The sequence below is a fragment of the Malaclemys terrapin genome, chromosome 2 (assembly GCF_027887155.1).
Source record: "Malaclemys terrapin pileata isolate rMalTer1 chromosome 2, rMalTer1.hap1, whole genome shotgun sequence".
In the NCBI taxonomy this organism is placed as follows: Eukaryota; Metazoa; Chordata; order Testudines; family Emydidae; genus Malaclemys; species Malaclemys terrapin.
In genome coordinates this window covers 140,031,638-140,047,295 of record NC_071506.1, presented here as the reverse complement: position 1 = coordinate 140,047,295, position 15,658 = coordinate 140,031,638, and the positions used below count along the sequence as shown (strand labels likewise).

The window sequence follows — 15,658 nt, the reverse complement described above, 5'->3', positions numbered from 1 at the left end:
GGATTTGATTAATAGGGACGTACACACACTTTTCTCATGCGTATGGGGCCAAATCCTGAAGCCGTTAGTCCATTAATTCCTCAGTGGGAGCTTTGCCCAGGTAGTGGCCTGAGTAGAGCTGCTTGGGATTTCTTCCACAAAATGTTTTTCACCAAAAAAAAGCCGATTTGCTGAAACCTGAACTGTTTGTATTGGTAGAGCCCTGCACGGATACAAAATTTGGATCCATCTCCAATCTGCCAACATGGTCCGTGGATATCTGCAGATTTGCAGGGGTCCAGATATAAAATTTGGATCCGCATCCATCCGCAAACATGGTCCACAGATATCCACGGGGATAAAGTGGATAGCTGCAGATTTGCAGGCCTCTAAGCATTGGGTTCAATGAAACACCCAGTGTGAAAAATTGGTGGTTTAAAAAAATAGTGTCCAAGTTGTCAAACCAGAAAATTTAAGTTTTTCAAGCCTAAATGACTTTTCATTTCCAAGTAAATTTACACTAAAAAGGTTGTTGTTTTTTTAAGGGAAAACATTTCCATTGACTCAAAACCATTTTTTTTTTTTCAGATTTTCGGTTTGCAGAATTTTTTTGACATTTTGATTTTTCTCTGGATTTGAGGCAGGAATAAATTTTGCAATGTTGAAACATCTCATGCGTTGGGAAAACCATTTCCTGCCCAGCCCAAAATCTGAGTGAAAACTAAAGTCCTCAAGATCTGGCCCCTTAATATTTCCGGAGATCTATGCAGGGCTTCCAAAAGTGACTCATGAGTTCGAGACATCATAACGGGCTGTGACTGTCAGAAAGTGTTGAACACCTCCCACTCTGAAAACCAGGCCCCTTTAAAATGGGTGGCCAGGTTGACTTTTGAGAATCCCTGGCTACCTGCTTATAGGGCAATATTTTAAAAATGTGTAAGGAATTTAGGAGAACAGCGGTGGGACTTGTGCTCCTGAATCCCACAGGGCTCTTGAAAATCTCTCCCTTCCAGTGGATAACGTTCTGGTGGAAGGGGCTGGATTGAGAATCCTAGAGAATCTAGTTCCATTTACCCACCAAGTGTTACTAGCACAAGCAGTGTCTGTACAACTTCCACTGTGTGACAGTCCCCTTGGTGTGTCTCAGCACTGAAGGGACCCGTGAGGGAGGGGGGTTCAGGTTGCATGGCTCATTTAGTCCTGAGATTGCCAACTTATTTTGCCTAGACGTCTGACCACTGAGATGCAGCATGCCCCAGTAGGACAGGTTCTATTCCCAGCATTGCCCATTGCTAGTCACTGCACCTCCCTGTGCTTTTCTTTCTCTTCCCACCCTGTGTCTTGTCTGTTTAGACTGTAAGCTGTTTGGAGCTGGGACTGTCTCTTACTAGATGTCTGTACAGCACCTAGCGCGATGCGACCTGCTCTTGGTGGGGTCTCCAGGCACTCCAGTAGGACAGCTGTTCATAATAATAGTAGTGACTATTGGTCACTACCAAGCAGATCTAGGGGTTGAATATCCCATTGCCGGTCCCCGATTAGAAGGGCCTGCAAGTTCCTCACAGCCATTCCTGGCGAAAGCAAGAAGGAAAACATGCATCTGAGGGCGGCTGGCTCCAGATATTTTCTGGGGACAGAGCTTCCTGTCTCCACCCTTGCCTTTCACCACTAACTGTGCACGGCTGCTTTCCAGGTGATCAGGAGGCACAACCAAGAGGAGAAGCTGCTGTGTTTGGTGCGGCACCGAGCCGGTCACCACTGCCAGAATGCTGTCATCATCATTTTAATCCTGGCCTGGGAGGGCATCCCTCGCACCCTGGGTGACACGCTGTACCAGGAGCTCACTGACACGCTCACTAAATACGGAAACCCCACCAGCCGCAGATGCGGCCTGAATGACGAGTAAGTTCCGTTTGCGCCAGAGCCCGGGCGCTGTGATTTCCCCTGCTAAACAGGGGCCTTGGTCCATGTTTGCATGGGAGGTCTTCTCGGGGCTCTTTGGGGTAGGTGACGTTCAGAGTCAGCACGGCGCTGCTGTTGGTGGACCGCTGGGGCCGGAGGGGCTGTCTTTCTGGGCGGCACATCAAACCGAAGCCCTGGTGGCTTGTGGACATTACAGGTCTCATGGCGCTTTCTTTCTGCCAGAGTCCCAGTGCTAGCGACAATCCTGCATAGGTTCCATAATGTAATGCTGGGTCCATGGATTTTTGGATGGAAACCAAGGGGAGTTTTGAGCCCAAATGTGTTTCGGCTGAGGCGATGTCTGACCTGCAGCTGGGAGATATCATTCCTAGGTCGGGTAGACATGCACGCGCAAGCTTTGATGGAGCTAGTGTGCTAAAAAGAGCAGCACAGCTAAAAAGAGAGCGGCTTGGACTAGCCACCTGAGTACAAGCCCGGCCGAGATCCTAGGTGTGTGCTCAGGTGACTAGCTTTTTAGCATGCTGGCTCGTGTACATCCGCTGGGAATCCCACCAGCCCGCCGCAGCGGAGACATAGGCTACGTTTGACTTCGAGCTTTCTAAGGCTGGAATTTAGGAGCTGCAAACTCCTGCAAGGAAACGGCTGCATCAGCCCCCTGTGCAAAGGGAAACTAATGAGGGGCGCCCAGCTCTTGGGCTCGCCCTGTTACAGATTGTTGTTTGTTGCATGTCGTAAAGACTCACCCGGGCGCTGCCTCGCCCAGAGCCAGATTCCAACTGGGGTCAGTGCGTTCTGCCTCCCGGAATTCCCACTGCAGCGTCCACTGGACGCTCTGTTGGCTGGAACAGAACTGGCATCTCCGGTGAGTGAAATTCCTCCTTGCTTGTCTCTTGCAGCCGGACCTGTGCATGTCAGGGCAAGGACCCCAACACCTGCGGTGCTTCTTTTTCCTTTGGCTGCTCCTGGAGCATGTATTTCAATGGATGCAAGTACGCCCGAAGCAAAACTCCCCGGAAGTTTCGACTGGTGGGGGACAATCCCAAAGAGGTCAGTGAGCCCCCTGTGCCTGCCTCCGTTAACTCAAGCAGGGAAGGTAGTGCTGGGGAAAGGTGCTGGAGGGGAAGCTCTTTATCAGTAGATCCTGGCTTTACAGGTGAAAGGGTACAAAAAGTCGTCCCAGTAAAGCATTTCTGAAATAGCCTTTCTGTTAAACACATAGGGTGAAATCCTGGCCCCAGTGAAATCAATGGCAAAATTCTCATTGTCGTCCATGAGCCAGGAGTTCACCCTGGAGATCTCCAGAGTACGGGGTGATGCAACGTGGTATAAAGCTTCCACAGCCACTCAGTTGGGATGACCCAAACCAGGCCATATAGTTACTGACACAGGGAGAAGTTATCTGAGGCTCGAGCGTCTCTTTAATCTAGGAAGCAAAGGCAGAACAAGATCCAGTAGCTGGAAGCTGAAGTCAGCAAAATTCAAACTAAATATAGATGTGTATTTTTGACAGTGAAGGGAATGGGCCAGTGGGACAGACCCCAAGAGACGTGGTGGATTCCCCGTCACGTCACGTGGAGTCTGTTGGGTGTCACTTTCTGTAAGGGACGTTCTAGGGACGTTCTAGCTCAGCTACAAGTGCTGGGAATCCCTGGGTGAGATTCTCTGCCCTGGGCTAGGCAGGAGACCAGACTAGGTGAGCACAATGGTCCCTTCCAGCCTAAAGACCTGCGGCCTGTGTAGCTCACACGTGAATTTTCCTCTCGCAAGCCATCTCCCCCTTGGGCTGAGGCAAACGCACTTTGCCCCACCCAGACCGTGATCTGGATGAGACGCTGGAGAATAAACGCTCTCTCTTTATTCCCTTTTGCAGGAAGAAGTGCTCAGAAACAGCTTCCAGGACTTGGCTACTGAAGTCGCTCCACTTTATAGGAGGCTTGCGCCGCAGGCGTATCAAAATCAGGTACCAAAGAAAACTGTTCTTCCTCCCCCCTCTGGTATTAGCATTACAGACCCTTAGTTTAGGGCTACTCGGTGTCTGCTTGGACGAAGATCCCACCAGCACAACTGCCCTGAGATGGCCACAGTCCCAGCTGGAGCTAACTCTAGGAGATGTGGGCCGGGGGCGGGGGTCATTGACTGACACAGCACTGGGCATTTGAATTTCCCCTAGCAATTCTCTAGCAGCGCAGAGCTAATTTTGCCTGATGCAAACCCATGGAGGTTGTGGTTGGAAATGTGGGCGCATGTCCCTGGAGATACAGCCCAGAGGGGCATCCCGGTGACATATTGCACAGACACAGCCCTGTAATGCTGAGTGGGTGATGTGCCAGCAGAGTGAAGCCTTCAGGGCTGCTTGATATTTGCTTCTTTCCTTGATTAGCTGAAGGGACTCTAGTGCTGGCAGAAGGTGCTAGGCTGACAGCCCCAAACGCCTCTGTTTTTCCACAGGGTGGGCTTCCCCTGGGGGAGACCCCCTCATCTCTAGCAGTCTCTGTCGTCCATTCAGTCCTTAGGCTGCCAAAAAGGGCACCCCGGGTGGTGGGGTTTTATTATGCCAGCGTGGAAGAAAAGGTCAGTCCTGCAAGGTGCTGTGCATCCCCCTCCTCCGTTGAAATCAGTGGGCACTCAAGGAGCTCAGCACCTGGCAGGCTAAAGGCCACCCCCTGAGTATAAAGTGACAGCATCTGGCCAGATGTTCGCGCTTTAAATGCCTTCAGAGTGCGCTTAGATTGCGCTCTGCCCCTTTGACACCACCACCCAGCCCCATCAGGACTGGTGCAGGCTGAGGGTTTTTAGTGTCAGAAGCCAGGAAGCAGGATGCTCGGATCACGAGCGACACAGGTTGTTTCCAAGGAGGAAGTTTGGCAGCAGCTTGGAGAAAAACGCACCCCAGGGTGGGTGTCCACAACAAGGCTGGGGAAGCATATATAGCCTGGGCTCTGCTGAGGCTCTTAGGCAGAGAAGAGGAGGGTTGTTGCTCGGGGGTGATGACTGGAGAGATGCCTATGGCAGGGCTTATGTCCAGACAGGAGCAGGTTCACCCCTCTGGCTTTGGATTTACGCTGGTGGCACTGAGATCAGAGTCTGGCATCTGGGACACGGCCAGCCATGTGATCCCTGCTTACTCTCCACCGCCCCTCGCACAGCCGATCTGGAGTCAGTCACAATTGAGCCCTTTGTGTGTTTTATTTCAAATAAAATTCAGTGCATCGCTCCCCAGAAAGATTTGGATCTGTAATCAAGGCTGTAGACAGCCGGGGAATGGGGGGGACAATTGTACCAGAGCCCTAAGCTCAGGGAGCCCCCAAAACAGTTGTAATGTCTGTGTAAATAAATTGAAATCGGCAGAGGTGGGGCCCCAACAAACCTGATGTACCAGGGTCCCACATTTCTCTCAATGGGCTTTTCTGTGATAATAGAAGGCCCTGATCCAGCAAAGCCCTTAAGCATTTACCTACTTAAAAATGGACACATGCTTATGGTCTAATTCTCATTCACACTAAAGCTTCTTCGCATCGCTCTGGCCTTACAGGGTCTGTCTACACTGCATTGAAAACCCAGGTCTGTGGGACCCGCTTGTGGACTTGGTGTTTCCACGCCTGTGCTGGAGCATCCACACTGCATTGTAACCCTGGGTTTGCCGTGCACAGCTGTGCTAGCCTGTCCATACTGGGCCATGCAGCCCTTCTGACTCACGGCTGCGGCTGAAGCTGCGTCCACACCACAGAACGACAGGGCTTGGATCCGAGTCTTGGCAGGATTCGGGCTCTGACCCACCTCCCTGGCAGGGTCCTGAGCGCCTGCTGGCTGAATCAGGCTGATTTGTGTGTGGACGGAAGGAGGGCTTGGGCTCAAACCTGAATCAGCGCCTAGGCTCAGTGTGCAGCTTAGATGTACCCAAAATGGGTTTAGATGACAGCTAATCCTGTTCGAGTACAGCCAGACCAGTGTGAAAGGGCTTCAGTCTAGCAGCGAATTGGGCTCCTAAGTGTTTTGCTGGGCTGAGGCCTACATCAGCAGCTCTCAGCCTGTGGGTTGCTAGTGCCAGTGGAGGCTCCAGCAGTTGTCTGGAGTGTCACAAGTCTCTTCCCAGGCCCCTGACTCCAGCCTGTTACTGAGCTGGCTTTGCTCAGTAACGGGTACCTCCAATATGGGCAGGCTTCCATGTGGCAGCGGAGTAACAGGAGCCGTCTCATTTTCCTTGGGCTAGGTTACAAACGAGGATATCGCAATAGACTGCCGGCTCGGTCTGAAAGAAGGAAGGCCGTTCTCTGGGGTGACCGCGTGTATGGACTTCTGTGCGCACGCTCACAAGGATCAGCATAACCTCTACAACGGATGCACGGTGGTAAGGAGGCATTTTCATTCTCGGCTTAGGGAAAGAGGAAGGGGAGAGCACCCTTCTCTTGCAAGGTCATCTCGGCGTTGGGTGAAAGGTGCCTGGTCTGCAGGATGAATGCAGCATGACAACACCCCTCCCTACCATCCCACCTCTGCTCTGCAAGGACCGCCTTGAGGTGGGGATTCAGTCGGTCTCCATGGTGCACTCAGACATTTCCAGTGGGGCTGCTAAGGAATAATCAAGGGAGGCAGCATGGCCTAGTGAAATGAGCACTAGCCTGGCACTCAGGAGACTTGGATTCTAGTCCCAGCCCTGCCACTGGGCAAGTCACTTCCCCGCTCTGTGCCGATGGGGATGGTGGGGCTGACCTCCTTTGTAAAGTGCTTTGAGAGCCGCTGATGAAAAGCGCTGTGTAAGACAGGTGGTGTTAGTGAAGGCCAGTTACGCTAGGCTGGTTGTGTGTCTGAGTGAGAGATGCAGGTGGACTGAGAGCCCCTATCCGTCCCTCTGATCCTGGGCTGGTTTGGGATCCAGCAGCTGTGAATAGGGCTGTTTTCGCTCACCTAGCAAGGGGCCACAGGCTAGATCTTTAGCCGGTAGAAATTGGTGTAGCTCCACTGAAGTCCACAGAGCTGTGTTGATTTGCATCAGCTGAGGGTCTGGCCCCACGTCTCAAACTCAGGGTGTGTTCTGAAGCAGGTCTGCGTGTGCCAGCTGCTCCTTGCAGTGGGGGAGGAGGTAAAGATTACTCACTTTTGCTGCACAGCTCGGACATGGCTAGGCAGCAATGCAAAGTGCTGCCATCTGCTAACAGACAATATTTGTATCCCCTCCACTTTTTTCAGAGAGCCTGATTTCAATAGCGGCGCCTTTGAGTTTTCATTTAATTAGAAATTCCCTTTCTGGGGAAGGAATTATCTCTGCCTATCAAGGGTTCTGTGATCTACAGCTGAAAGATCTGAGAGGCTACATACTTAATTATGACACCCTTCCCCCCACCCCACACCCCAGCACACACACTGAGTACAGTACCCAGTTATTGCAAGCCAAAATATCAGCTTTCACTCAAATCTCTCTCTGTAATTGCCTGAGAACGCAGAAGGGACATCAAAGCCTTGTGATTCATGAGTTAATCTCTGTACAGTGCTGTGAAAATGCCAGGGCTAGATAAAGGACAAGTGCTAATTACTGGTATTAATTTGCCGTCATCACCAGCAGCAGCACCAAAATACGTGGGATACTCCTGAGCTCATGCCTGACAAATCCGGCAGAGTTTTCTGGGAGGCAGTGTCGTGTAGTGGTTGGAGCGAGGTTTCTGGGAAGGCTCACTCCTGGGTGCTCTGACTCACTGTGGGTGATAGCCGTCCCTGTACAGAAGGCCCACACAGTTGAAGTAGGGCTTTGGGTTGACACTCTGCATAAGGATCATTTTCATCCTGCATGAGCTCAGAAAGCCGCTGTGCTACATTTTGCTGGGGGGTGATAAGTTCGTCCCTACCAGTTCCCGGGGGGAAGAATGTGAGGCTAATTTCAATAATGTGTGTAAACACCTAAAGTGAGGGGGGCCTGTCGGAGTGCAAGGTGTTTTTATTTCAGTATAAAAAGGCTCTAGGTGGGGGAAGCAGTGGACATAATTTCCCTGGACTGGAGTAAATTGTTTGCACAAATAAGGTACTGAGGTGAAGTGAAAGCAGGTGAGGATACTAGATCTGCCACATTATCCATATAAATCCTCCCCGCCATTTCAGTGGGTATGTAGTATTCTTCGCAGCATATCTGTTGTTGCAGTGGTGCTGTGCGCTGTTAAACAGCGGCCTTGCTTCGTCCTAGAGGTGGCTGCATTTCAGTGGTGGGCAGAATGACTCTTCTTTACATTTGGATTGTAAAGTGTCTCGGATACTTTGTGATGAGAGGTGCCGTTTATCCTGGGTGTGAATTCTCACCACGGTAGCCCCAATTCAGGAAAGCACTTAAGCCTGTGCTTAATTTTAACCGTGTACTTCTGTCCCACAGTCGTCAGGTTCTGCATGTATTTAAGTGCCCTTCCTGAATAGAGATGCTTTCAGGGCATATGTTATTAACAGTTTGAATGGGGCTTTCAGCTTCCTGGCCATTGGCTAATTGGTGCTTCTCCCCTGTCCACCCCAGGTGTGTACCTTAACGAAGGAGGACAATCGGAGCGTTGGGAAGATTCCTGAGGATGAGCAACTGCACGTCCTTCCGCTGTATAAAATGTCCACCACAGATGAGTTTGGCAGCGAGGAGAATCAGAACGCAAAGATGGGCAGCGGAGCCATTCAGGTGCTCACCTCCTTCCCCAGGGAGGTCAGGAAGCTGCCTGAGCCTGCCAAGTCTTGCAGGCAAAGGCAACTAGAAGCCAAAAAGGCAGCCGCTGAGAAGAAGAAAATGCAGAAAGAGAAGCTAATCACCCCTGAGAAAATAAAGCAGGAAGCACTAGAAATCCCGACACTCCAGCAAAATACAGGTACCGGGGGCAGGGCTCTGGGTTTGCCGAGTGCCTGTGTCTCAGGTGTGTTGCACAGTTTTGTTGCCCTTGGATATGAATTCATCAGGATGCTTTAGAGCAAGGATCCTTTGTGGTGCACTATTTTATTCGCTCACCAGTTCGCTCGATAGCACAGATCCTTTGTGTAGCAAGTTTTGTGTTGCACCAATCCAGTAGCTCACCAGTTTGCTTCATGGCACAGATGCTTTGTGGTACCCTGTTGTATTAGCTCACCGGTATGCTTTAGAGCACAGATCCTTTGTGTAAGATAGTTCTGTTGCACTAGTGCTCACAGTGAGATTCAGACCACAAATCCTGCCTCTAGTTCAGGCACTGTTCAGGCCTCTTTCTGGCTTTTTAATGCTATGCCAGTGGGGGCTTTTTTATTTGGCTCTTCTGTGTACCAGGACAGCTGCGCTTTGCTGCAAGGCATGTAACTTACAGAATGTTATAGGCACATGACCCACAATCAAACACAGCTATGGCCTGCCCTCTAAGCATCATTTGGATGGCATAGCTCTTCTATGTAAGTCGTGTTGTACAGGCCACTAGTTTAGAACCAGCATTCTCTTGACATCTCCAATCACATAATAAGCGGCGTATGACCCTCGCTGAAGCTTTAGCAGTGATTGGTTCTGGGGAGAAGATCCTTGGCTGGTGTAGATCAACGGAGTTCCATGGACTCCAGTGGGGCTCTGCTGATTTACATCAGCCAAAGCACTGGCCCATGACTTAATCTTTGGCTTACGAAGGAGATTGCCCTAGGCTGTATGGCCAGTCACCGTTGCGCTTTGTGTTTTGCTCACAGGTATGGCGTTGAAAAATGGACTCCCCCAGCACTCAGTCAAACCTTCCATCAAAGTTGAACCTCAGAACCATTACAACACTTTCAAATACAACGGCAATGCAGTGGTGGAAAGCTACTCCGTGCTGGGGAGCTGCCGCCCCTCAGACCCGTACAGCATGAACAGCGTTTACTCTTACCATTCCTACTATGCACAGCCTAATCTGCCTTCCATGAATGGGTTTCATTCAAAGTTCACTTTTCCCTCCTTTGGATATTACGGATTCTCCAGCAACCACATGTTCCCTTCGCAGTTTCTGAATTACGGTGCCACTGAGCCGAGGAGTGGGGATTGGGTAAGTAGCAGCTATGAGAAGAAACCCGACCTCCAAGCATTGCAAGATAACCTTAACCACACTTACAGGAATTCAGAGTTCTCAGAGCAACTCCCACACTCTGTACGAAACAAAAACCACCACCAGCGGACCTATGAGAGAGCCAACAGGTATGCCAGCCAGAAGTCCATGGCCATGTCCCATAGGACTAACTCTGTCCCAATGGAAACCCCATCGTTTGCACAAAACACGAACTGTTTCAGCAACCGAGCAATCAAACAAGAGCCCGTAGACGCCTTGTCACACATCGAGTCCATTCAAAGGGCTGCCATGAATGTACAAAACTCGAGTCTCAACCTGTCCGCTGTGCCCGTGTCATCTCAGAACGGCGATCAGGAACAACGGTGGAGCCCCTACAAAATCAACAGGAATGTGTCTCCCTCTGACAGGACTAGTAATGCAGAGCGTTCTTGGAATATGTTTACGCCCAATGACAATACCAACTTACCCAACACGAGCATGCAGGATAAGTTGAATTCATTCAATGGACACTCAAACGCTACCCAGTTACCCCAGTCTCACCTCCAGGAGAAACAATGGAACGTATTTTCTGGAGATGGGCAGGCAACGCAACATAGTTCTAGCCTGCTTGGGAAATCATGGAGCCCTTGCAGACTCAACGAAAGCCCTTCAGTCTTGCCTAGTTCTGCAAATTCGAACCTGCAGGAAAAACCCTGGAACCTCAGCCAGCTGAACTTCAGTTCCACCCTCAAGGGGAACCCTGGGTTTCAAGATGAGCTGTGGAACTCGGTCAAGGTGGACGAGAGGAGGACTCCGACACCTAGCTCGGGGCTGCTTGAGAAGCCATGGGATTCCTTTGGCTCGTCGGCCACCATAGGGTCAAGCGTGTGTAGCGAGAAGCCATTCGGCACCTTGAAAGCAGACAGTAACGCGTTCTTGCCCAGTATCCGTCATCAGGAGAAACTGTGGGACCCCTTCAGCTTGGATGACAGCATAGAAGAGTTGCCCGATAAGACCCTCAAGGAGGAGGAGGAAGATGATGAGGAGGAAGAGGAGTGGTCAGACAGCGAACACAATTTTCTGGATGAAAACATAGGCGGGGTGGCGGTGGCCCCGGCCCATGGCTCCATCCTGATTGAATGCGCCAGGCGGGAGCTGCACGCCACCACCCCGCTCAAGAAACCCAACCGGTGCCACCCCACCCGCATCTCACTGGTGTTTTACCAACACAAGAACTTGAACCAGCCCAATCACGGCCTTGCCCTTTGGGAAGCCAAGATGAAGCAGCTGGCGGAGAGGGCAAGAGCGAGGCAGGAAGAAGCAGCCAGGCTCGGGCTCCAGCAGGATACCAAGCCATTCAGCAAAAAGCGCAAGTGGGGAGGCGCCGTGGCCCCTGAACCCCAACACAAAGAAAAGAAAGATTCTGTCCCAACACGGCAAGCAGTGGCTATTCCAACAAACTCTGCTATCACTGTGTCCTCATATGCCTATACCAAGGTAACTGGACCATACAGTCGCTGGATATGAGATTAATACAGCTAATATGGCCATCTTACCTCAACGTCTGCGACACTGGACCACAGTGTTGCTTTGTGGTGCTTTCTCCTAATGCATGTAGGGGAAAAAAATCTACTCAAGTGCAAACCTTCTAAAATCTGCACTTTGAGAGGAGTTAAAAAAACAAACAAACGAACACTTATTGCTGTTAACATTTTTCAGTAATCTAATATTTATATCTCCGCATTTTTTTAATCTATCCTTGTACATCACAAGAATGGAAAAGAAAAATTTATAGTGTCCTTTCACAAAGGAGAGGTTTTTAATTCCATTTAAAATATGTATTTATTGGATTTTTTTTTATTATTACAACAATGAAGCAGATCTTAAAAAAAAAACAAAAAAAAACACCAAACCAGCTTGAAAAAAAGAAAATCTGTACAGCTCACTCGTGTTAACGCTGGTAGGGAATTTCAGCTTGGAAATCATCTGGAAACGTGTGCTTCAAAGTCAATCGAAAATGGTTTGAACATCCGGTTTTTCAAATGAACTAAAGTGCATATTTTGCAGCTTGACTGATCATTTCTTATAGATACAGTAACCCTCTGGGGCTGGGAAATATACAGAGAATTATGTGGAAATCAGTTGCAGATAGAGTAATGGATTCCCACTTCTAGGCAGATGCTGGGGTTTTGCAGATGGTTTGTTTAATGGAGGTGTTTTCTCCTAACAGCTCCTGTTTATAGGTAAAGGGTTTGATTTGCCTCCTACTTACCTCAGGATTAAATCCATTGAAATTGATGGAGTTACACCAGTGGAAAACCAGAGCCTGTGTAAACAGGCAGCAGAAGTCTCTAAGTCTGACTTAAGTGGTGCTATGCCTCATCCTGGCCACTCTGCAAAGGGGTAATTTCCTAAGTGGGAGGACAGTCAGGTCTGATGGCTTTAAAGTGCTGTGAGTTCAGAATGTGAGCTAACACCAGACACTTTAGCTGAATACATTATAAACCAGGTTGAAAGCAAGACCAAATTATCCAGGATGATTTGTCTTCATGCTGAATAGTTTATCAGCTATTTTGATATTCTCACCAAACTCACATTGTTATGTATTCAGCTACAAGGTGACATTAGAGAGGAAAGTAGGTTTCTTATACAAGAGACAGGAGCCTGGGACATCTGGACTACTTTCCATGCTATTTTTGTACCGATCATACTCTGTCACCTTATAGCAGTAAAAAAAAAAAAAATCTGGAGGGGGAAAGAGGGGGTTACTGTATCTTCAAGAACCCAACAAAAACTGTGAATAGTTAGTGTTGCTCTGTGTACTCACTGTTGCTAAGTTTGGTGCTTTCAGTCTCAAGGGGACGTTCTCTGTTTGATCAGCTCTGGGAGGAGTGAATACCGAAAATGACTTGCAAGCCGCCTTCTACATTTTCCAATGGTGCATGCTTCCGTACTGTAAAAACTCCCCTATGACAAGTCGACGTTTTCAAACACAAAAATGAAATTGACGACCGTTTTCTGCAAGCTAATTATTTTCCCGGTGCCATTTTTTATAACAACGATGATGATTACAGCAAAACTAAGTGGTGCTTATTAACAATCTGAATCATGACTTCTTTTCCCCCTCTACAAAGCTGTTGGGAACGATTGATTCAAATAACTTGCTAAATAGGAGTGACGGGTGGGAGGAAATTCTCTGAAGCTAGAGAGACGTTCTCCATGGGAGGGCTGGATTTCTGTGATGTTAGCAGAAATTATATGGAGCGATCCCAAAAAAAAATGTAGGGTGAAATTCACCCATGTGCAGAGGCCCTGCACAATTTCTGTGCCCAACTTAAGCCCTGAGTCCTCACTGCTTAGGTCTCGCCTGGTGTAAAAAGACCATTGATTTCACTAGAGTTACAATCATTTACCCCAGCTGAGGATCTGGCCCTGAGGGTTTAAATGGTATTTAAGTGATGCCTGGGCCCTTGAGCATGTTCTCTACAGAGGTGAATTTCTTCCTTCATGGGAACTGAGCCCTGAGATAAATGATAAAGTACTTAATGGATAACAGGTGCTATCCTGCTCCCGTTGAAATCACTGGCAAAATTCCCACTGACTTCAGCGGGAGTCAGAGTAAGTCCATTGCCTGCTGTTCCTACAGGACATTCTGTGGGAAATTCCAAACGTAGAAGCCTGGTTCTTCAGCTGAGTAGTCCCATTACTTCTCGGGGATGGCGGGGCTGCTCCCCTGCATAAGATTCTGAAAGATCAGGCCTGGTAGACATTTAAAACTGGATAACAATACTCAGTCATAATTCTGCACTTTCAGGTGCCTTTTGGAGAGTCAGAGAGAGAGAGAGAGCTGAGAACTTAACCGTACATAACGTTTTGTTTACTGTAAACCTTGTTCCTCGTGCACTGGCACAGAAAATCACAGGATCGCTGTAAAACATCCTGAACGTTTGTGTGGTCTGATTTTAAACTGTAAATAGGGAAAGATTTTTTTAAAAGCACTTTCACCTAGATTTAAAAACAAAACAAAACAAAAAAAACCCAACCCCAACAACTTGAAAGCAGTATGTTTTAAACAGATTATCGTGGGAGAACTGTAAATAGTGGCAAAATATTTAACATGCTTTGTCCGTCCTTCATAATTTTTTTTTTCTGTATTCTGTATAGTTGCATATATTTGACAAGGAAAATCAATGAGCTATTATTGCTTTGTTATAAATACCCAAGATCATATCAAGGCTGTAGAATTATTCCAAGTCAGATTTATAGGAAACCCTCTGAACTTCACAGTATAACAAACTAAAGCACTCAAGGGGGTAGATCCTCAGCTGGTGTAGAGCGGCCATTGTCTTCAGTGGAACTATGCCAGCTGTGTCTCTGGCCCTCAGTCCTTATGGTCCTGTCGTGCACTATTGAAGGCAATGGGAGTTTTGCCATTGACCCCGATAGTTGCAGGATTAGGCCCTTAGTGAGCATGCTAATTTTCTAGCTTTGAGGAAACGTTGGACCTGAACTTCTTAAAAATGGCTTCTTTTTGTTGTTGTTGTGGTTTTGATTTCTTTCCAGCATCCGTACTTTTCACCCAGGTCTCATTCAACTTCCATATTTTAGGTTGTTGCATGGGTGCCTTGAAAGCTTCTTTTAGATGACTTTGGAGAGCGAGAAATTGTAATATTTGGGGTGGGGGGGAAGGGGAATGCATTTTAAGAATGTGACGGAGTCCATCTGACCTGTCAGAGTCGCACTTCTTTGTAGGTTTCTGTTTAGGAATTTTTAGACTGATCTGATTGTGATATATTATAACATTTGTGAATATACTCATGTTCAATGTATGTCCGGTCATAGCCTATTGGTAATAGCAGTGATATTATTAGATGGAGGGGGAGAAAATGACAGAAGGGCCAAACCTTGTTTGCCTCACTCACGCAAATAATCCTTGAGGGCCAGATTCTGATCTCTGTGACCCCCTTGTAAAACCAGAGTCATTTCACTGCAGTTGGTAGAATTACACTGGCGTAACTGAGATCAGAGTCTTGGCCCGTAGTTTTGGCCCTTTAACTAAGAATATAGAGCCTGACTCTCCACTTGCTCCATCATGCCAGTTTTACACCAGCATAACGGGGCGCAGAGTCAGGGTCATGACCTCATATTCTGATTTTATCTATGTTGGTATAAATCTGGAGTGGAATTACACCAGAGTAAATGAGGTCAGAATCTGGCCTATCATTTTCCCAAACAGCTTTAAAATAGATAGTTTTGGTTAAAAAAAATAAGGCTGTTCCAAGTAAAAGCAAACCTCCCAATTCCAGCCAGCACAGCTAAAATGGTGTTTTAATTGATGAGGAATACTGTTGCAGTCTCACATTGTTTTACACTACATATATAACCTACCTCAAATCTCAGTCATTAAAAATTAGCATGCTTCAGACGTCTATTAAAAATATAAAACTATGCACAGCTATTAACCCCTTGCTGCTGAAAGTCTGTTTAAAATATTTTTCTTTATTTTCTATTGGCACTATCATTTGTATCTAATGTCGTGGCGATCACCGTTGTTTTTACCCATGAAAAAGCCATTGTGATTCAAAGCATTAAAAGAATCCAATAGCATGAAGCAGAAATGGACCCTATATACAGCTGTATTCTTAGGATGGCTGCAAAAGATTAAGTCAGTGGAGCCATGCCAATATACATCTGCTGAGGATCTGGCCCTAGGAGTCGGTTATGAAGGATACACTGGATTCTGCTCTCGTTACACCAGAGTAAATTTG

General features: G+C 48.0%; 1 protein-coding gene across 1 annotated transcript in view; it reads left to right on the top strand.

The window, feature by feature from the left end:
* The window catches only part of TET3 (tet methylcytosine dioxygenase 3), a 151,026-nt gene extending 136,753 nt beyond the window's left edge, over positions 1-14,273 (top strand). Inside the window, exons 6-11 of the mRNA XM_054018084.1 lie at positions 1,673-1,881; positions 2,799-2,949; positions 3,773-3,862; positions 6,113-6,250; positions 8,393-8,729; positions 9,559-14,273. Of these exons, the coding sequence (XP_053874059.1) occupies positions 1,673-1,881; positions 2,799-2,949; positions 3,773-3,862; positions 6,113-6,250; positions 8,393-8,729; positions 9,559-11,417 (2,784 nt within the window). The 3' untranslated portion in view covers positions 11,418-14,273. The remainder of the gene's footprint in view (positions 1-1,672; positions 1,882-2,798; positions 2,950-3,772; positions 3,863-6,112; positions 6,251-8,392; positions 8,730-9,558) is intronic.
* Positions 14,274-15,658: the final 1,385 nt, after the last annotated feature.